The sequence below is a fragment of the Podarcis cretensis genome (genome assembly GCF_951804945.1).
Source record: "Podarcis cretensis genome assembly, chromosome: 9".
NCBI classification, from domain to species: Eukaryota; Metazoa; Chordata; class Lepidosauria; order Squamata; family Lacertidae; genus Podarcis; species Podarcis cretensis.
Window position 1 is genome coordinate 73,237,459 of NC_137178.1, and position 23,260 is coordinate 73,260,718.

Genomic DNA, 23,260 nt, shown 5'->3' on the forward strand with positions numbered 1-23,260 from the left:
GTTCCTCACATCTGAGGCCTTATCAGTCTCTCTTTGCCGATCTTGTTGGTAACCCTCCATTTCCATTCTGCATTTCTACATTCAGCTTTGAAGATGGATTTTAAAACAATAAAATACAATAAAACCTAACAGCACATTCCCACATTGGCCAAAAGATTCCTGCATTGGAGGTGGTTGGATTAGATGATATTCGTGGTCCCTTCCAACTCTACAATTCTATGATTCCATGAAATATACAGTGGTACCTCTACTTGTGTTCACCTCTAGTTACGTATCCTTTGGGATACGTACGCGGCAAACCTGGAAGTATTTTTTCGGGTTTTGCCCCATGCGCAGAAGCGCTCTACCGCCACACACGCATGTGCAGAAGCGGTCCCTCTGGTTGCGGAAACCTTGGGATCCGACCAGAACACCGGAATGGATCCCGTCTGCAACTGGAGGTACCACTGTATACTCAGAGGTAAGCCCCATTAAGTTCAATATGACTTCTGGGTAAATGGTATATAAAGGTAAAGGTAAAGGGGCCACTGACCATTAGGTCCAGTCGTGACCGACTCTGGGGTTGCGGTGCTCATCTCGCTTTATTGGCTGAGGGAGCCGGGGTACAGCTTCCGGGTCATGTGGCCAGAATGACTAAGCCGCTTCTGGCGAACCAGAGCAGCGCACGGAAATGCCATTTACCTTCCCGCTAGAGAGGTGCCTATTTATCTGCTTGCACTTTGACGTGCTTTCGAACTACTAGGTTGGCAGGAGCAGGGACCAAGCGACGGGAGCTCACCCCGTTGTGGGGATTCGAACAGCCGACCTTCTGATCGGCAAGTACTAGGCTCTGTGGTTTAAACCACAGCGCCACCCGCGTCCCTAAAATGGTATATAGATGACTGCAATCCAGTTACTCAGTGGGGATTATTTCCAAGCAAACAAATGTTGTTTTTGTTTTTAAAAAGTCAGAAAAGGATAGTATAAATGTTTACACACACATACACATACAAAAATTACAACACATACAAAAATGACACCTGTAATCTAGATGTTTCCCTTAAATTGCTATTAATCTCTTCGTCATATGTTGATTACTACTCATGCATGTTTGTCCTGCTGTTAGTTCCTGTTAGCTATTTTCCATATACATATCTGGAGAGAAAGGTTGGGTATAAATAAGATAAATCTCTGCCTGCTGCCTTTCAGAAAGCTTTCTCATTCTTTGGGTTTTCTCCTCTATTTTCTATCCTTCCTCACACCTTCTCATGACACCTTTTACACAGTTAATGAGTCTGGCTGCTGGAACAGCTCTTTTAGTGCTGACAGCAGATTCCTGCAAGACTAATGGGACAGGAACAACAAACATAAATCAGGACATTTCTCCAAGAATCACTTAACATCTCTCTGCCCAGCCCCATCCACTGCATGTTTTATGCTGCCAAGACGAACACATAACTTTTAGTACAAGATTTAGCAGCAGGGAATGAACAGCCTCACCAAAGACTTTAAAGGTGTGTGCCTTTGCATGTGAGAGTTCAGGAAGATTCAGATCTATCAGTGCTGGGTGCTTCTAGGCAGGATTTTAATCTGCACATGGTCCATTAGTTTTGGGGATTGTTGTTGTTTTTTACTTGCTGGATTTTCCCTAGATAAGGTCCAGTATCTGACCAGCCCTTTTCTCATATTATTATTTTATTTATACAGTCTTTATACCTTCCCACCAGAGTGGTACCTATTTATCTACTTGCACTTTTTGGCATGCTTTCGAACTGCTAGGTTGGCAGGAGCAGGGACCGAGCAACGGGAGCTCACCCCGTCGTGGGGATTTAAACTGCCGACCTTCTGATCAACAATTCCTAGGCTCTGTGGTTTAACCCACAGCGCCACCCGCGTCCCACTTATACAGTCATACCTCAGGTTAAATGTGCCTCAGGTTGAGCGTTTTCTAGTTACTCTCCGCAGTGACCCAGAAGTAACGGAGCATGTTACTTCTGGGTTTCGCCGCTCGCGCATGCGCAGATGCTCAAAATGACGTCATGCGCATGCGCAGAAGCAGCAAAATGCAACACGCACAGATGCGCAGTCTCGTCTTACATTCTATTCAGGATGTGAATGGGGCTCAGGAACGGATCCCGTTCGCATACAGAGGTACTGCTGTATTTTCAGGTATATGGTGATGCTCAAAAGAGTAGCATCAGAGCCTTCCCTGAAGTGTGAATTTGCCATTTGATAACACTGGGCAACAATTTTTTACTTTTTGAATGTTGTCTAGATTTCTACAACTGCTTTAGGGTATTTTTGCACTGCTGAATCAGGAAATGGCATCCATTTCTCTCCATCAGGTCAGGTTTTTGTGCTATGTTGATTTGAAAAAAAATCAGATCTTGTGACATTTTTGTGGCATTATCAGCTGATTTTTGTCAACACATATCATCCTAAATATGTTTTTAAGAGAAAATAATGTTTTTCCAACAACATATATTGATTACCTGATAGAAACATTGATTACTGTAAACTGAATGGTGGGCATTGATAAAGGTAAGTATACGTAAATTGCATGTTGCTTCACCATTTTTCAAACTTCAGGGCTTGAACTTCCGTTTCTTGGAACTCCTGGAATGCTCAGCGGCAGGGAGGTCTCTCTTCAGAGTCCAACAGTAGTCAGCCATCATGACTGCGTCCCAGCGACCCTGATACCTGGTCTCCATCTCTTTCATGTCCTGATGGAATCTCTCCCCCTGCTCGTCTCTCATTGAACCCAGGTTCTCAGGAAACCGGTCCATATGTGAAAATAGGTAGTACATCTTGATGCTCATGTTGCAGCCCAGGTTTCTGAAAGCAGTCAGCATGTTGTTGACAAGTGCTGCGTAGTTTCTGGCCTTATTGTTGCCAAGAAAGTTCTTCACTACCAGAACTAATGCCTTCCACGCTTCCAGTTCCACTTCGTTCATTGAGTTTCCGAACTCTGGATCTCTGATAAGCTGACAGATCTGAGGACCGTCAAAGATGTCAGCTTTCAACTTCTCCATGGTCAATCCTGGAAAAGCCTGGCACAAGTAAGTGAAGCAGTCACCATCCTTGTCCAGAGCCTTGGTGAACTGCTTGATTAAGCTGAGCTTGATGTGCAGCGGTGGGAAGAGTATTCTGTCTCTGTCCACCAGAGGGTCATTGATGACGTTCCTTTCTATGCAAGGCACCAATTCCTCCTGCACAGGCCAGTCCTTCTTTGTGTAATGCTGAGCACAGTCCCTACTATCCCACATGCACAGAAAACATGGGTACTTGGTGAAGCCAGACTGTTGTCCCAACAAAAAGTTCACCATCTTCAGATCAACACAAATAAACCACTTATGCTGATCATAACCAATTTTCTTCAGCACATACTTCATCACTTCATAGTTCTCCTTCAGTGTACTCAAGTGAGCCAGGGGTATAGAGGCAAACTGGTTGCCGTTATGTAGCAGAACACATTTCAGTGATCGCTTGCTGCTGTCAATGAACAGTCTCCAATCTTTGGGTTCGTACTGTGGCACTCCAAGCTTGAGCAGAAGCTGTGCAATATCTGCACAGTACACCAAGTCCTTCTCTTACGAGAAAAAACGGAGGTACTCTTGATGCCTGTTGCGGAAGAAGCTGATGCGAGCACTGTCAGAGAGGAGGTTTTTTTCCTTCAGTCTGGATGCCAACAGTTCGGCAGAGTCCTTTGACAAGCTGAGGTCGCGAACTAGATCATTCAACTCCTTTTGGGAAAATGGATGTGGAGCATCATCTTCAAGAACCACTTCTTCTTCTTCTTCAACACTGGAGGCATCTTCGTCACTAATGTCGGGAAGTTCTCCGAAGATAGGCACTGGAATTTCATCACAATGAGCTACAGGACGACGTGCTGATTGAAGATCAGGATACTTGAGGCTGCTCCGGTTCTTTCTATTGATCCCAGTCACATCAACAGTGCAGAAGTAGCAGTCAGTTACACGGTTTGTTGGCTCCCTCCAAACCATGGGAATTCCAAAGTTCAGACTCTTCTTGCCATTGGTCCACCCATGTAGAGTCTCGGTGCATGCCTTGCACACCATGTGTGGCGCCCAAGCTTTATCCTGGTCACCAAGTTTAATACCAAAATAAGCATGGTAAGCAACTTTATGCTTTGCCGCACCAATTTATGGAAGATTTCGAGGTTTTATGACTTCAAACTGATCCCTTTTCAACATAATCACCCAGAACTATGGGACCTGAATACTTTTTGTCATTAAAATAATCATTTCCAATCAAAACAATTATTCGACATGGCATTTTACCCCCACCAACTTCTTCTAAAATGCTCCACACAAGCGTACATGTGAACAAAAACGTAAAAAAAATGTGGCCATACCTCAAAAACTTGACCTGATTGAGCAAAACCAATGTGATTTTTTGATTCAGCGCATCAGATTCATCCTAAATCAACTGCAAAAATGCAGACAACAAATTTGTTGTTGACCAGTGTAATGTATCATGTTACAAAAGTCAGGTGCCTGCCCCTCTCTCTGCCGAGCGGTAGCAAGAGCCATGGGGTACCAGGCACCCACACAGGGTCTGTCTCCCTTTGGAGAAAGGAATACATGGAGGAGACTGTCATGAAATATGGTCTATTCACCTATTTACACCCTCAGTCTGCATGGAGGAAGTACAGATCTTACAGCATGGTTGTTTCAAGAGGGACTTGCCTCCAGCTTCCCCCAAAATGGATCTCAGCTCTTCCTCCTGATTCTCCTTCCCAGCACCCTTGCTCGAAAACTCCCTTTTCCTGTCCCCTCAAACACACACCCCATCACCTTGGTAACATAGCCACTTCCGGCCTGCCCAGGAGGTGGGGTTGCGGGCTTCACGCCCACCCCATGTGAGCGGGGGCGCGAGAGCAGGGGAATCCTGGTCGGGTCTGCCCCCCCCCCAGCCAGCCAATCAGCTGGCTGGGGGGCGTGGCCTGCCCTATTTAGGGCCGGTGCGGAGGCGGCTTGCCCTCTTTTCACCGCCTCGCCCTCACGATAACATCTGACTCCCCAGGCCAAAGGATTCCTCCTCAATGGCCTTTCAACACCTTTTGCCATGTTAACAGGTTTGCTCTTCACTAAGCCAACCAGGCTGGTTTCCATAAGAAAGCCCAGGAATTCCCTGTCTGACAGAGCTCTGCAGCTTGTATATCAGTGGCATCGCAGGGAGTGGGGGCTGTCACCCCGGGCACATTTGGGTGAGGGTTGCGACCAGATGCCCCCACAACAGGCTCCCATCAGGCAGGCTCTGGCATGTGAAGTTGGGCTGCGGTGAGGGACAATGGGCTCCCTCTGTGCCCTGCCCCCCCCTTGGGATGCGCCCTGCACGTTTGCACCGGGCACCAGAAACATGCGCTTCGCCACTGGCTTGTACTTAAATCCATATCCCCAAATCCTAGCATTTATTAATTTCTAGGGTTTGGGGAATCCCCCCTTAGGTCTATAGCACCACTGTGTTTGTATAATGTGGTGTTTTAAAGATTTGTTTTTCTATTGGCTGCGTATATATTTATTTGTGGTTTTTATTGCGTTAGCCATGCGGCCATAGCATAATATACATAGAAATAACAACATAAAATGGGGGTGGGGAGATAAAAGTGGATGTCGCCCTGGGCGAATACTTTGAGAAAATGGGGATAACAAAAGTAACGGGGGATTTAAAACATCGAGTGACAGAGAATACAAAAAACAGGTTCGATTGTGCGGCATATCGACTACATCTGTGGTATTAAAGAAGAAGTTGGTGTCGCTTTCCTCTTCATCACACTAAGCAGGAAATTAGCTGTCATCTTGGTAATCCAACAGTCAGAATCCTGCAGAAGAAGGGACACTATCCAAGGCTGGATTGGGAGATGAAGCTTGTTCACGAGAGGAGTTAGAAACCGAGATCTTTCATCTGTCCAGTTGGGACAGAAGAGCATTACATGTTCCATAGTCTCCAGAGCCATGTCATTGCAGGAGCATGTTCTATTTGCGATGGAAACTTTGGAGTAACGACCCGACAGAACTGCTGTAGGAAAACAGTTGAGACGGGCACAGGTAAAGGCCCTTCGTTTAGCCTCCGAAGGAATTGTAAAGCAGTATAGAGGGATCCCTTCAGGGGGTGGAATAGCTAGGGCTAAGCCTGAACACGGCCCTCTTGCATGGGAAGCTGTGTTAGAGAAGTCAAGTTGCTGTAGCTTCTTTTTGATTAGAGGTAGGGCCGCCGGGCTAATACACTCTAAGTTAAAAGCAGTTTTGCGGTTCAAATTGAGAAGAGAGCGGAATTTGAGATTAATTGTAGTTTTCCAAGGAGAATTATGAATATCTCTTAGGATCAAATTGGAGAAACCACCTCTAATTCAAGCATCCGATGCTAGTAGGTGGGAGCTATAGGAAATGGCTCGACTCCATGCTCATTTTACAATTGAGGGCTGGGCGAACTCAAGTCGTAGGGCTGCACCTGAGACACATCTCGGGACGCCGGAAAGAGATCTCAGAAACATGTGAAGTGGGTGATCCAAGTTGCCTGATATTGCTGTAGTCCATACTTCGCAGCCATATAATAGTTTGGGGACAACTTTGGCATTAAATATTTGAATTGCTGCTGGAAGGTGTTTGCCGCCCTTCTGGTGATAAAATGGGACAATGGCATTAGAGGTCGTGGTTGCAGCAAGAGAGGCAGATTGTAGATGGGTGGTCCAGGAGAGATTATAAGTAAATATTAAGCCTAGATATTTAAAGGCTTTTACCTTTTCTAAGTAGCCACCTGTGATCTTAAGCGGCTCCAGCTTGAGTTTGCGGGAACGAGTGAAGTGGAGAACTTTCGATTTTTTATAATTAATATTAAGAGCTTCCGCCTTACAATAGGCGATAAATGCATTAACTGCATTTGCTAGGTCCGCAGCTGTTCTGGATAAGATGACGGCATCATCCGCATAGAAAAGGGAAGCAACGGGGTGGCCTGCTAAGTGAGGAGGGTACTTAGTTACTAGCTTCAAAGGGGAAGGGGCATCATGAAGATAAAGATTAAACAGTAAAGGGGCCAAGAGACAACCTTGTCGGACGCCCCTGGCCGTTGGGAATGGAGTGGTAAGGGAGCCGTTGGGACCAATTCGAACGCGAGCTGTGGTGTTTGAATAAAGGGAAATAATTAGGGAAAGGAGGTGCGGATCAATTCCCAGATGGGCAAGTTTGGACCATAATCTCTGCCTAGGAATGGAATCAAAGGCGGCCTACAGGTCCATGAAAGCGGCAAACAGGTGGCCTTGCCTTGGTGCGGTGTATTTACTGGCAAGGTGATAAAGGGTTAGACAGTGGTCCATGGTTGATGCTGACTTCCGGAAGCCAATCTGTTCTGGCGGTAGAATGTTTCTCTCATGGACCCATGAAAGAAGTTCTTCCAGTAAGACAGCGGCAAATATTTTCCCCGGAATAGATAGTAAGCTGATGGGGCGATAGTTCCTAGGGATGTTTGGCTGGCCGCCTTTGAAAATCGGAACTATTGTAGCTTCTCTCCAGGAGTCGGGGATGTCTAAGGCGGAGGAGATAGCGGTGAATACAGGAGTCAGCTGTTCACTCCAACAAAGAGGATCAGTCAGGAAAAGGTCCAACGGGACCATGTCTGGACCGGGGGCCTTATTCCTTCGCATGGACATTATGATGTTGAAGATGCGGGTTGAGGTAAAATTTACTGAGGAGGTGGAACTAAGAGAACAGGAACAGAGGTCCATCGGGGATTGAAGGTGATCTGTGAGATGATTTGGAGAAGCGAAACTGGCTGAATAATAAGCGATCCATTCGTCAGCGGAAATCAGGATAGCTGAATTGAGTGGTGCCGAAGGCCTAACTAAGCACCAAAAGGAGCGGGAGTCATGCCTCTCTACAGCTGAACGAAGAGTGGACCAAGCCTCAAGGATGTGTTGCTGTTTCTTGCAATGAATCATGTTTCTGTATGTCCTTTTAGTAACTAGAAGCTCTGCACAGGTTTGGGGGTCGTTGGAAAATTTGATGATTCTGACCATTTTCCTAATTCGCCTTCTTAGGACTTTACATTCCTTGTCAAACCAGGGTGATTCAGAGAAGAAGCATTGGTGGGTAGGTGAGGTGATGGTTATGTAAGTTGTTGAAAAAGCATCAATTAATTTCCGGTATTGGTCAGCGGGCGGAATTGAGTCAGAAAGAACTGTAGGCATATCAAGTGATTTTTGTATGTCCAGGGCAAGAGAGGAGCTGAGGCTTGTCCATTTCTTTGTTTTATATACAGGGTAGCTTTGTGCTGTGGAACTATAGTTTGAGGGGACTGAGAATGGTTCTATTAGGTTTAACATTAAAGTCAATGGAAGGTGGTCACCACCAAAATATTCAGCCACTTCCATTTTTGTAGAAATTGAGAATAGCTCCGGCGTCAATAGAATGTAGTCGACAACACTGGTTCCCCGGGAAGAGATGCACGTTAACTGCTGCGAGGACAAGGGAGTAACGTTGCCATTTGCGATGCAAAGATCATTTTCGATGGCCAATTGGGCCATCAGCCTCCCCGACGCATTTGTTATGGGATCAAGAGAGCATCTGTTTCCCCAGGGGGGCTGCAGGGGATTGTCCAGGAGTGCTGCGGAAGATAATATAGCATCGTCGTTGAAACCTATTCTTGCGTTAAAGTCGCCTAAGAGGATTTGAGGAAGTCCTGGGTTAGTTGTTTGAAGATCATGAAGCCAAGACGAAAGTTCAGACCACCTTTCATTACGGTCGGAATCATTAATTGCTGGAGGCAGATATACTGTAGTTATCAACCATGGGCTTTTGGTCTTTGGAAGGTGGATCTTTATAGTAAGAAAGTAAGGGGAAGATTTAAGTTCCTCGCAGATAGTGAGGGATAAGCTGGTTGAGATAAGACAGGCGAGGCCAGCTTGAGGGCGACCCCTGTTAGCTAGTTTGCGAGCACAGGAGCTAAAGGAACAATAATTTGGGAGAGCGATACTTTGTTGGGACCAGGTCTCTTGGAGGCACACAATGTCAAAGGAAGAGATAAAGTTTATTGCCTCAGGATCCATTTGCTTTGTCGCCCAGCCGTTAACAATTTTAAGGCTCTGGGGTGGGTTGGATGCACCTTTCAGGGAAAGAACTACTTTTGCTTGATTTGTGGGTAAGGATTGAGTCTGTTTGTTTCTAATGGTGTCGAATTTCCGCGGAGATAGGGAGCCTGCTGGTGTTTGCCTCTGGTCTGATCTTTGTCAATTATTTCCCAAGGAACTTTTAGGGATTACTCTTTTATGAGCCGGCCCATTGTTCTCCGTGCATGGCAAACTGGCCAAATGTTCTATAGTTTCGGCTGGTAAATGTTGAATACTGACATTAGCGGTCACCGGGCCTTTGAAGTATGTTATCTCTTTCCGTAGGTGTTCTTCCGGGACCTGATTGTGGCCTAACTCTGCCTCGTCTAGGTACCTCAGCTTGTCCCAAGAGCCTGGTGAGTTCACCTTGGGGATGGTTCTCCCTATTGGAGGTGGTGTAGTGTACTCTTCGGTGTGCTGGGCTTCCTTAATTGAAAGTAGATTAATCTCAGCCATTGTCTGAAAGTAACGTGGCCGACAGGCCGACGGGTTTTGTTCTTGTATAGAGTTCAAATTAAAGGAAGTCTGGTCCTTTTTGTGGGCGTCCACATTGATTTCCTTATTTATATCTCTCCCAGCCAGCTTAATTCTTACCATGTCTAATCTTTCTAATATTTCAGTTTGTATTGGAGATGGAAATTGGCAAAATTGCCTGATTAAGGTATTTTCTTCCACAGAGAAGGGGTCCTCATCTTCGTTCGCTTGAAATTGCGGGTCTTGCAGGCGAGCGTCTTTCCTTTTTAGTTTTAGAGGCACTTGTTTCTGGGGACCAGGCCGGGTTTTGGGAGGTTGTTTCTCCTTACTAGGGTTTGCGTGCTTAGCTTCCAGAAGGGGATTCAGTGGTGCCTTGTTTTCAAAAAATCTGAGAATTTGTATCTGGGCCTTTAAGAATATATATCTTGATCTGTAAATAAACTTGGCCAGGTTCAGATCTCTAAATGTGATCATTGCTCTCATAGAACAGCCATCATGATGCATATAATCTACAGAAGTAATATCATTTGGCTTTACTGCTCCTGGCAATATATCATTCAGAATGTTCAAGGAGCTCATTCTTCGATCTTTCCCTGTAAGAAAGCCCTTTGGTTTTGGAAAGTTTGTAAATACCAATTTTTGGGGATTTAAGATCAGGTTCCAACATCTTGTCTGAGTAAAGGCTTGCTCATCTTGTATAGTGTTGTCATCGCGATTGGGCATATATTTATTTCTGGGAGGGACGCAGGTGGCGCTGTGGGTTAAACCACAGAGCCTAGGACTTGCTGATCAGAAGGTTGGTGGTTCGAATCCCCGCGACGGGGTGAGCTCCCGTTGCTCGGTCCTGCCAACCTAGCAGTTCAAAAGCACGTCAAAGTGCAAGTAGATAAATAGGTACTGCTCCGGTGGGAAGGTAAACGGCGTTTCCGTGCTCTGCTCTGGTTTGCCAGAAGCGGCTTAGTCATGCAGGCCACATGACCCGGAAGCTATAAGCCGGCTCCCTCAGCCAATAAAGCGAGATGAGCGCCACAACCCCAGAGTCGGCCACGACTGGACCTAATGGTCAGGGGCCCCTTTACCTTTATATATTTATTTCTATTATGCATTTTGGTTCTTTTGGTATCTTTATCGAATACTGCTGTGCAAACATTCGTTGGGAAGTGGTTTGTACATTCTGAAATAAGGGGGATGGGTGGATGAGGCAGTATGGGGGAACCAGACAAACAAGCAGGATGAGTGCATCCAGAACGTACATCCTACCTGACCCTCAGTCCAGACCAACACATCTTGAGGACTAGAGAGAGCTAAACACAGCTCAGCAGTCATGTATTGTTGATGCCTAGGACTAGGAAAGCAGTAAAGTTCTTACATCACAATCTGGTATATGATTTATGAGTTGCATTCAACTGAGTGGGTTTGTGGACCTGCCTTGGTTTCATCCTGGAGGTACCATATTTTTCGCCCTATAGGACGCACCGTCCCATAAGGCACACCCAGTTTTTTGGGGAGGAAATAAAGGGGAAAAAATGTATTCCCCCCCCCCAGGCGTGGGGCTGGGGTGGGGGAAGCCCGAGCTTCCCCTGACCCCAGCCCCCAGAACAGGCAACTGTCCGCAAGCCGTGGGAGCCCAGCGCAGGGCTCCTGCGCCTTGCGGAGAGCTGCGCAAAGTCTGGGCGCACTGAGCACAGCGCGCCCAGCCTTCGGCATGCAGGCAACTCTCCGCAAGGTGCGCACCGACCCCTCTCGCTCTCCAGGCCTCAGCAAAAGCCTGCATTTGCCCCATAGGACGCACACACATTTCCCCTTCATTTTGGGAGGGGGGAAGTGCGTCCTATGGGGCGAAAAATACGGTAATTCTTAAAACCAACAGATCCCTACTTAGCAGAGAGGTTTCTAAAACAGATCCAGACAGACAAAAGATGACAAACCAGCGAAGGACACATTTTACAACACAGTAAAAAAACCAGAATTGAGACAGCAGAGAGAACAAAAGACAGTAAAAGCAGGATCCGTTTCTCCAAGTTGTTTTTAATGTTAAAAATGAAGTGAACTCATGAACCCCAGCTCAGGGGGCTCATTCCTCGGCTTCAAGGAATAGATGCTTTCATTTCTGCCTCTGTGCTAGCAAACTGCATTTCTAAATATTTTTTTGACAGAATAAATAATAATAATGTGTATGGGAAATTCGGCTGGTGCAGCCATTTCCCATCACTGTTCTGCTGGTGCAGAAACTACAGGATGTGTGCAGTGAAGGGCAGTTTGGATTAACTGAGGGGCAGGGAGGGCCCAATGTCATCGCCAGCACAGCCCACTGGGCAGACAGGTTTAAACCTTCCCAACCCAGTAAGCACGAACTGGAAGAAAACAGCTGACTGCTTCTCGGCTGATCTGATGGTGTGTGGGGCAAGAAGCTTTAAACCCAGAAGTCAGGCCCTCACTACTATTCACCATATTGTTACGGATCATCTGAGTGAGAGATAGGCTTTCATCCTGCTTTAAATCTCGCTGCTTTGCCCACCGCAGTAGGGATGAAAATATCCCCCTTCTCAGCTGAGCTGAACAAGTTGGGGAGGGACACTGACTTGGCCCCATTCCCTACGGATCTGGCCTGGCCACTGCTGGAGTGTGACTCCATGAGCTTTCTTCCCAAGTAATCTCATCCTTCAGATGAAATGGCTTCCTGTCCCTTTCTAAAGAAGAGCACCCCTGCCCAGGATCTGAGCCATTGCTTCTAATTGGCAACATGCAGAATTATTTAATTCCATTTCCGCCAATTTGACAGCAGTCGTTGAATAATTGAGCAACATCTGGGTTCATTAGTGCTCCTCTAGGAGGAAGGATTATGGGAGACCCTTTTCTCTGGCTAAAAAGAAAAGAGAAGAGTTGATATTACAGTGGTACTGAGGCAAGGAAAGAAGGGCTACCCTTATGCTATTCATATAATCAGTTATCAGTAATCAATATATTCACATATGCTCACACATAATCAGGGCTTACAGTATTTTTATAATCCATTTTGAATCAAAGGAAAGCTTTTGCCTAAGCTAACTGCAAACTGCTTGGAACAGCAACTTTAGAACCGACCTTTCCTCTAGAAAACATCCCTGTACCCTGAACAAAGGGGAAGACATGAATCAGAGACACTGGTACAAAATCCCCCTCAAATGCAGGCTAAAATAGTCCACAGAACAGGAAGGGCCAAACCACAAAAAACTCCAAAACTCCCTGTTCTGTCAGAACTAGGGAAAAGGTTAGATTGTGCATCATTGTGCATCATTTGTGCAGACAACGGAAAGCAGAAGTTGGGAGTAGAACTCTGCGCTTGACCAGGAGCTGGGAGCATGGCAAGAAGCATGCTAATTGGCTAATTTTCACTGGCGTTCGTGACTGTCTCATGATTGTCTCATGATCTGTGATTTGCTGTGATTTGCTCAGGTATAAAGACCTCAGGATTTGCGTTTCTCGGGGTCCCAGTCCTTTTGGAAAGATTCCAACTGGGTCCTTATTGCTCAGCAATAAAACCTCACCTCTTTTTCCAAAAAGCTGTGTCTGCCTGATCCTTGTTCACTCTAAGTGGGTACCTACTTTACTTTCACGTGCTACAGTACCTTGGGTTACATATGCTTCAGGTTACATATGCTTCAGGTTACATATGCTTCAGGTTACAGACTCCGCTAACCCAGAAATATTACCTCGGGTTAAGCACTTTGCTTCAGGTTGAGAACAGAAATTGTGCAGCGGCGGCAGCCGGTGGCCCCATTAGCTAAAGCGGTGCTTCAGGTTAAGAACAGTTTCGGGTTAAGAACGAACCTCCGGAACGAATTAGGTTCGTAACCAGAGGTACCACTGTACATAGAAATCACAAGAAGTAATATGAAACTCCCTCAACCAATATAGCTTTAGGGTGTTTGTTTGCTCAGTTCCCAGAATATGTTTTGCTGTTGCATATTTATCTGGAATGTTCTCAGACACAGCACGGATACTCCTGTTATTTTTAAGACTGCAGTCTTCAAATATCACCAAGCAGTGAGCATGTGCCTGGCTTTTATTTTGATGCCGTTTGCTTAATGGGCAGCAGCCATGTGGAATCTTAACTGCAGCAACATCACTTAGCATCAACCACCCAACCCCAGAGGGTGCACAGCCCGGTTTCAGCAGCTGCCCCATGACTCTTGAGCCGTCTTATGGGTAATTCCAGAAATTCTGCTCACCTCCCATGTACCCATTCCATTATCTCACTTCTGCCCACGTGCGCATTGTGTATCACTATGTCACTGGACTTAGTTGTTGTATCAGTTTCTTGTTTTTCTTCTGTTCTCGTTTGAGAAAGATAAACAAAGTTTTTATTTGGTTTCCTGACTGGTATGTCAGAAGCCTTCTGTGGCATGTGCCCCCTTTGGGAAGGCATGTGTTGTCTAAGACCAGGCGATACCTGGTTTTCTGCATCACAATATATCACCAGCTAAACATTGTGAAAAATCACAATGTCTGAAACAAGGATGGAGCGATGTAGAGGTATTGGCTGGCTTCGCAGTTTCCCCCTCATTGTGATTTTGCATAGCATACACATACATACATCATGATTTGCAATATATTGCCAGGTCAAAAATTATGAAACAGATATTGCGATATAGACTTCAGACCGGTTTTGGATGATATATTGATTTATTGCCCAGCCCTAGTGTGGACATCTCTTGCTCTGCATGCAGAGACTTTTCAGATGTGTTTTTGTCTCCCCCCCCCCCCTCAGCTCAGGGCTTATCCACCTTTCCTCTTGTTCTGTCCCCCCCCCCCCATCCCCGGGGAAAACTGCTCTTGAGCACTCAGTCGGAGCAAACGGCAATTCAGAGAATACCATTTGTTCCAATCTACTGCTAAAGAGGTTTTCCCTCGGAAAGGGGAAAACCTCTTGGACCCCTGCCCAGAAAGCGTGTCAGTAAAGAGCACAGACCTGTGCTTTTTAGATGCAGCCTGAGCCGAAGTGTGGACAAGCGCTCGGCCGTGCTTTGCATCAGTGCATAAAAAGGTAAAGGGACCCCTGACGATTAGGTCCAGTCATGGCCAACTCTGGGGTTGCGGCACTCATCTCGCTTTATTGGCCAAGGGAGCCGGTGTACAGCTTCTGGGTCATGTGGCCAGCATGACCAAGACACTTCTGGCGAACCAGAGCAGTGCACGGAAATGCCATTTACCTTCCTGCCGGAGTGGTACCTATTTATCTACTTGCACTTTGACGTGCTTTCAAACTGCTAGGTTGGCAGGAGCAGGGACCGAGCAATGGGAGCTCACCCCGCCGCGGGGATTCGAACCGCCGATCTTCTGATCGGCAAGTCCTAGGCTCTGTGGTTTAACCCACAGCGCCACCCACATCGGTGCATAGGCAATATGAAAACCATCGTTGATGCCTGGAAGGGAAAGGAGAGGGGGAAATGGTTTCAAGGAGAGGAGACAGATAATGTTCACCACTATCTCTTGATGTGCCGTCTTGGTGTGTGTGTGCGTGTGTGCATAACCGGCTTGGCCTCAATACTCCTAGAGGCTGTCGTTTAGCCTGTGTATTCAAGTCAAGTAATATTAAGCTGTTTGCACTGATAGACTTAGCTGTTGCAGGTTGTAGACAGCAGGATTTTGGGTCATTCTTCAAGTTCATGCATCTTCCTCAGCTGCCTGCAGACTCTCTAATGTGATTTTTTATTTTATTTAATAGCCAGTCATTTTTATAATTTATCTGTCCTGCTTTTAATAGTGTTTCATTTATTTATTTTTCACATTGCTCCCATATTGTTTTATGAGAGGGTAGTACAGTATATAACTACTTTTACAAATAAATAAGTAATGGGACCTACATGCATGGCTATATATATTGAGTCAGCCTGTTTAATTCATAGAATTGTAGAGGTGGAAGGTATCCCGAGGGTTATCTAGACTAACCTCCTGCATTGCAGAGAAGAGAATGCACAAGCAGGGTCTGCTCCTCTGTAGGGCTATGCGATTAATTGCCATATTGTTGAAATAGCATTGTGATAAGTGTTTCAACAAGGCAGTATACAGTGGTACCTCAGGTTACAGGCGCTTCAGGTTACAGACTCCGCTAACCCAGAAATAGTTCCTTGGGTTAAGAACTTTGCTTCAGGATGAGAACAGAAATTGTGTGGCGGCAGCAGGTGGCCCCATTAGCTAAAGTGGTGTCTCAGGTTAAGAACAGTTTCAGGTTAAGAACAGACCTCCGGAACGAATTAAGTTCTTAACCCGAGGTACCACTGTACTGGTGAACAAAAGGCTGAGACTTGACAGCTTCCCAGGGGGTAGCTCTGCTAATGTTGTAAGCCAAAAATGGCTTATCTTCTGAGTTTAAGCCAATAAAACTCAGAGACAAGAGGAGTTAAGAGTCCATTGTTGTTTATTGCAAAGCAATAGGTTACAGTCGAATCTTTTTGCAACCCCGCTCAAGGGCTTTATAACATTTCAAACAAAGGATTTCACTTTTCACCTATTAGGTACATCATTACCTCATTTCATGTTTAATACACACGCGCAATAAGCGTTAGCAATTTCTGTTGATTCAGCTCTGATTCCCACAGCTTGTTACATTGTGTTAGTATTCATGTTGGGAACCTGTGTTACATGTAGCCGTTTGCACCATGTAGCAACTTATGTTCCAGCTTATGAGCTGTATCTTTGGGATTCACATATGAGCTGTACTTCTGCACCAGTGGGTGGTGGCGGCAACATGCAAAACCATCAGTTTCATAAAGCAACAGGTTACCATAACTTCTCTATTAGAAGCACACTCAAGGATTTATAGGGGTTCACATTATCATATTTATTGTGGCCCTTTGGGCCACCACCACACTACTTCCTTGCATTTAATGCTCTCTACAACCACAGGTGGTACTGTGGGTTAAACCACAGAGCCTAGGACTTGCCGATCAGAAGTCAGCGGTTCGAATCCCTGCGATGGGGTGAGCTCCCGTTGCTCGGTCCCTGCTCCTGCCAACCTAGCAGTTCGAAAACACATCAAAGTGCAAGTAGATAAATAGGTACCGCTCCGGCAGGAAGGTAAACGGTGTTTCCGTGCGCTGCTCTGGTTTGCCAGAAGCGGCTTAGTCATGCTGGCCACATGACCTGGAAGCTGTACGCCGGCTCCCTTGGCCAATAAAGCGAGATGAGCACCGGAACCCCAGAGTCGGCCACGACTGGACCTCATGGTCAGGGATCCCTTTACCTTTAAAACAACAGGGTGCCTTGCCAAGGCCCTCTGCTGCTGCAGGGAAGCGCGGTTAACCACTGCAGGGAGGTACGGCAGGACCCTTTGCACTGTGGGAAGGTGCAACAAAGGCTTCTGCTGCTGGGGGGGAGCGCAGTACGCCCTTGTTCGCTGTGGGGAGGCCTGGCAAGGCCTTCTGCTGCTTCAAAGAAATGTGACTCACCCTCCGCCACTGTGGGGAGTTATAGCGGGACCCTCTGCTGCCACGGGGAGACCCAGCAAGGGCCTCCCCCGCCGCAGATATGTTTCATGACGTATTGTGATATTTAGCTGGTGATATATCATGATGTTGAAAACCAGATATCAGCCAGTCCGATTTCTGGAGCAGTGTTAGCGGGGATTTTTTTGGGGTTGGAATTCTGCCCTGCTACCAGACCAGGGAGCTCTGCAGGTAAAAAAAAAAAATGCTGCTGGGAGAATCTGCAGGGTATCGGGGCAGCAAATGATGCTACTTTTGCTACTGGTCTGCCCCACCAAACACCTGATTCACACAACAGCAAAAAAGACGCATCTTTTGCCGCTCCACTGTTGGGCTAATCAGATGTTTGGTGTGGGTAGTGCGGCAGGAAAAGACACAAAAGGCCCAGCTAATTTCAAACACCATCACAGATAAATTTATGTGTGCTTGATCCAGGTGAGTAGGACCAGTGCTTTTTTCGGGGGGGACGGGACACAGGAGTATGCATACCCCTAAACATTTTGTGGATCTAGGTTTGAATCATAGAATCATAGAGTTGGAAGAGACCACAAGGGCCATCGAGTCCAACCCCCTGCCAAGCAGGAAACACCATCAGAGCACTCCTGACATATGGTTGTCAAGCCTCTGCTTAAAGACCTCCAAAGAAGGAGACTCCACCACACTCCTTGGCAGCAAATTCCACTGTCAAACAGCTCTTCCTGTCAGGAAGTTCTTCCTAATGTTTAGGTGGAATCTTCTTTCTTGTAGTTTGGATCCATTGCTCCGTGTCCGCTTCTCTGGAGCAGCAGAAAACAACCTTTCTCCCTCCTCTATGTGACATCCTTTTATATATTTGAACATGGCTATCATATCACCCCTTAACCTCCTCTTCTCCAGGCTAAACATGCCCAGCTCCCTTAGCCGTTCCTCATAAGGCATCGTTTCCAGGCCTTTGACCATTTTGGTTGCCCTCCTCTGGACACGTTCCAGTTTGTCAGTGTCCTTCTTGAACTGTGGTGCCCAGAACACAGTTTGGCCTCATTGAGGGGCAGCATTTCAATAGGAGTAGGAAAATGAGAGTACCCCTAAACATTTTTAAAGGAAAAAACACTGTGTAGGACCCTATAGCCATCTGTAACATCTGTGTCACTGATGAGAAATCTGTGAAAACAGAGGAATGGCATCATTCTCCTGGCTTGGCAGAACCCACAGCTTAAGCTTGCTAAATTTTCAGTTTCCCCACACTGTGGTTAATCTTTGTGGGGGTATGGCTGCCTATTATTCTGGTCCCTACTCATGCCTTACACATAACCAGAAGGAAGTAATCTCCCACATACATTTGGAGAAAAAGCTTAAATGGTTTTGCCTCTGAACATTCATTAGAAACATCTCATTTGCTCCCCCCCCCTCCAATCTTTACTATTGGTCCTTGCCCTTATTGCCTATTAATCCCTTCAGTTGTCACCGCTTGGGGCACACAAGTGTCCCTGAACTTTTAAAAAATGCATAAACTGCAATGCAAACCATGTTTGTTGGAAATAAATCCAATCCCCACACAGTAGAGAGGTCCAACTGGCTTGGACCAGAAATTTAGTGGCACCAGCAGACTGCAGACAACACTTCTAGCAGAGATTTGACATCCTTTAGACTTTCAGGCATCTCTTGAAGATTTTTTAAATGCAAACTGGCCTACACAACTGTTTAACATTTCCTTGTGCATTCCATCATTCGAACAACAAAATGCTTCTATATTGCTGTATACTGTCGTGATACTTTATGAGAGGGCAGTCTCTAAACACTTCTTTAAATAAATGAAGATAAATTTGGTTGAGTAGAGGTTGCTCCCAGTCAAGTGTGCTCAGGACTACTTAGAAGTAAAACCATGGAATCTTCACTATAATATATTAACAGGTCACGCACACACGCATTATGTGTCAGTTTGCATTTCTTGGTGCAGAAAGTATTGATCTGATGTGTGGAGATCTTCTCTATTCTGATTAATACAATGGGATTCTAGAAGCTACTAGAAGTTTTTCTGTGTGAGAGAAGCAGGCAGAAGCTTCATGACTGTTTGGGTTATACCTTCTGGAAAGCTGGTTTGAGCTGGTTCTCTTATCTCTTCCAATTAAGGCCATGCTGACTATAAATATAGGCCAGAAGGAGCCTGGGTCTCTCTCTCTCTCTCTCTTCCTTCTGGTGTGGTGTTCTGTACATAGTGTTAAGGTTTAGTCTTGTTATAAGTTTGTAAGATTTTGTAAGTGCTACAACTGGATTTTTATGGACTGTGCCAATCCTGAATGTATTTGGATTTGTGATCACTACACACATTTGCCTTCAGCAAAAGTAAAGCTCTGCTGGATAATAATAATAATAATAATAATAATAATAATAATAATAATTTTTATTTATACCCCACCCTCCCCAGCCAAGGCCAGGCTCAGGGCAGCATCAAGCAATAATGAAAACAAGTTGAATGAATACAACTTAAAAAAACAAAATTAAAATACAACATTAAAATATTGAAACATTAAAATATTAAAATGTAGCCTCATTGCAGGAGGAGAAGGAAAAGAAAAAAGAAAGAGGAGGAGGGAATCAAATTGGCTCCAAGCCAAAGGCCAGGCAGAACAACTCTGTCTTACAGGCCCTGCGGAAAGAAATCAGATCCTGCAGGGCCCTGGTCTCATGAGGCAGAGCGTTCCACCAGATCGGAGCCAGTGTTGAAAAGGCCCTGGCTCTGGTTGAGGCTAATCTGACTTCCTTAGGGCCCGGGACCACTAGGGTGTTGCTACTCTTGCCTCTGGTCTATTTTTGGGAACTCTTCTATATGTTTAAGTTTTTCCTCCACACGTATGACATTACGTTGTTCTTTCCTTTTGGGTACAGGTGATCTATGCCTTGAACACTAAAAATGATGAGTATGAGGCCAGCATCCAAGTTCTCAAAGAGGCCCACCAAGAAGAGGTTCAGCACATCCTCGATGAGACAAGGGAAACTCTCCTCCAGTACAAAAGCAAAGTGGAGGAAGCAGAGGCGCTCCAGAAGCAAATCCAGACCCTCGAAGAAACTTTGGAAAAACACAGGAGGCTGAAAGAGATGGTACCTTCAGAGTTCACCATGTGCAAAAGGCAGATAGGAGAGAGGGAACCACAAAGAGAGGACAATCTAGTAGATGAGAAGGTTGTCCTCCCCAAGCAGATGGCACACACGAAGCTCAGCTTCGAAAATGGAATCCAGTCTTCAAGTGAGGAATCCAATGAGCTTGTCAACAAACATTGGGCATTTGCAGGAGACATGCAGGATTGCAAGGAGGAGTTAAGCGAAAAGGCCAGCGTGGAAACACAGGCAGCCCACCTCAAGTGGGAGAACCAGAAACTGGCCAGTGAATTTGCCGAGAAAGTCAGGCAGCTCCAAGCCTCCCACGAGAGGGAGAAAGAAACTTGGAGAAAGACTATGCAGCAGTCCCTGGCTGATTCATACAAAGAATGGCAGCAAAGGGAACTGGAGCAGAGGAAAAATTACGAGGCCCGAGAAACTGCCTCCCAGCAGCAGGTGAAGAAACTGGAGGCTGACCTGGTGGCAAAAGGCCAGCGAATCTGTGAAATGAATAAGTGTTGCCAGAAGCAGAAGGAGAAGATGCAGGTAGGACCATAACGCTAGGTAAAGGTAAAGGTACCCCTGCCCATACGGGCCAGTCGTGTCCGACTCTAGGGTTGTGCGCCCATCTTACTCTATAGGCCGGGGGCCAGCGCTGTCCGGAGACACTTCCGGGTCACGTGGCCAGCGTGACGAAGCTGCTCTGGCGAGCCAGCACCAGTGCAGCACATGGAAACGCCGTTTACCTTCCCGCTATAAAGCGGTACCTATTTATCTACTTGCACTTAGGGGTGCTTTCGAACTGCTAGGTGGGCAGGAGCTGGGACCGAAAGACGGGAGCTCACCCCGTCGCGGGGATTCGAACTGCCGACCATGCGATCGGCAAGCCCTAGGCACTGAGGTTTTACCCACAGTGCCACCCTGCTGCATAGTCTTTCTCCAACGCTAGAGCAAGTGACAAAGCTTTTTATTGCTTTGCACCTTGAGTCGTCAAGTCATCAGCATGCTTCTAAATCTATGAAACGAGTTCCTGGCAGCCAAGGATGGCCAAGAGTGAAAATTCATGAAAGGGCTGTGTGCAGCTCTCACCAGAGCCATTCAAAGTATATGGCTGCCGTTTAGGGAAAATATATATAAAATACTACATTTGAGGAGACCAATACAGTGGTACCTCGGGTTAAGAACTTAATTCGTTCTGGAGGTCCGTTCTTAACCTGAAACTGTTCTTAACCTGAAGCACCACTTTAGCTAATGGGGCCTCCTGCTGCCGCGCTGCCGGAGCACAATTTCTGTTCTTATCCTAAAGCAAAGTTCTTGCGATTTTTTTCGCTCCCCCCCCCTTTTTCTAAGCCGCTAATAGCCGCTTTGCTGCTTTGCCGCTAATAGCCGCTAAACCGCTAATAGCGCTAATCCGCTAAGCTGCTAATAGGGTTGCTTCGCAAGACGAAAAAAACCGCAAGACGAAGAGACTCGCGGAACGGATTCTTTTCGTCTTGCGAGGCACCACTGTATTGATAAAAGCTCATTTGTTTTCAAAGAAGAGTTACCGTATTTTTCGCTCTACAAGACGCACCAGACCATAAGATGCACCTAGTTTTTGGAGGAGGAAAACAAGAAAAAAAATATTCTGAATCCCAGAAGCCGGAACAGCAAGAGAGATCGCTGCACAGTGAAAGCAGCAATCCCTCTTGCTGTTCTGGCTTCTGGGATAGCCGTGTGAAGCCTGCATTCACCCCATAAGACGCACACACATTTCCCCTTACTTTTTAGGAGGGAAAAGGTGCATCTTACAGAGCGAAAAATACGGTAACTACAAGCTGCACATTAAGAGTAATGTGTAGTTTGGCACTGGCTGGGCGCATGAACTTGTAGTAAGTGGGGTTTGAAAAATGGATGGAAATCTACATTCTTTTCCACCTGCAAAGCTTTATGGGCTTGATTTAAATGATGTGGTGCTGGGCGCTACCTGTTTTTGTTGCATCAGGCCCTCATTTACTATCCATGGGGTTAGCACACCACAAGCAGCACTCAGCTGGACTCCAGATCTCTCGAGTGGTGATACGGCATGCCTGGTGGCTCAGGGTCTGGTTTTAAATTAGATGCTGGGCCTGTGCAAAACCACAGAGTTATATTCTTCTTGCCCACTTGCATCATATTTTAGTGCAGCCTTCCAGCTGCCATCAGCCTCAAGGCATGGCACATGCTGGCTGGGGCTGATGGAATGGGAACAGTTTAATGGATTTGTGTCATCTGCTTTAAAAGCCATCTAAGTAGCACTCATCCTTTACTTTCTTCCTCGCAGGCGCACAACCCAGTTGCCATTACGATTGACATTTTTCTTGTTTATTACTAATTAATCAACCATATCTTCATCAACAAATGGATTTCAAGGCGGTATTCTTGGGAATTTAAAATCTACAATACAAAAACATAAATTGTGCACGTGCTAATTGTGTCTATACATGAGCAGGTTGCTTTAGGCATTTGCGATTTAGTCAAGTGAAGGCTTTATACTGTCAGGGGCGGGGGGGGGCAGTGTCTGCTGTGTTGCCCCCGCCTTGAAAAGTGTGCCATATGTATTTGTTATTGATTGAATAAATCTTGCAGAGAATTGACTATGCTAGAAAGCTCTGTCCCAACAGCTAGCTTTCCAATAGTGGAAAACAACACTACACAACTGAAATAACTAGAAACTTCCTATTTTATTCCAATTCACAAGCTAACACGGGGTGTCAAAAGAAAGCAGCCATTCTCCAGAAAAAAATGTGGACAACGCGAACAAAAGGAACATACTTTACACATTTATCATGGAAGCTTCTTTTGATTTCTTATGAAAGCTTATTTTGCTTAGGGCGGAATTCTCAGTTGGCAGAAACTTCTTTGAGTAGCATGAGATTTTGTTCCCCCAAAAATTTACGTAGGATGAAAGGATGAAATGAAAGGGGTGTTTCTTGGGATCATTAATTAATTCTTAAGGCAAAGTTATAGAGAGAGGACTGACACATTTCCACGATTTTCCGGATGTGTTTTCCTTCATGTGAATATGAAGTTGTTAGAGAAAGGTGACTGAAAGGCACATTCTTGTTGCAAATGAATAATTATTATTAATTGCTAAGCTGATGTATTGAGTGGCTAAGAGTGG

General features: G+C 45.9%; 1 protein-coding gene and 1 long non-coding RNA gene across 4 annotated transcripts in view; both read left to right on the forward strand.

Moving 5' to 3' along the window:
- LOC307224693 overlaps positions 1–23,260 on the forward strand; it is a 146,624-nt gene that overhangs the window by 16,348 nt on the left and 107,016 nt on the right. The window lies entirely within an intron of this gene.
- Positions 1–23,260, forward strand: part of FAM184B (family with sequence similarity 184 member B) — a 78,325-nt gene that overhangs the window by 15,664 nt on the left and 39,401 nt on the right. For all 3 annotated transcript variants that reach the window (XM_079991518.1, XM_079991519.1, XM_079991520.1), the window contains exon 2: positions 19,909–20,664. In XM_079991518.1, coding sequence (XP_079847644.1) covers positions 19,909–20,664 — 756 coding nt within the window. The remainder of the gene's footprint in view (positions 1–19,908; positions 20,665–23,260) is intronic.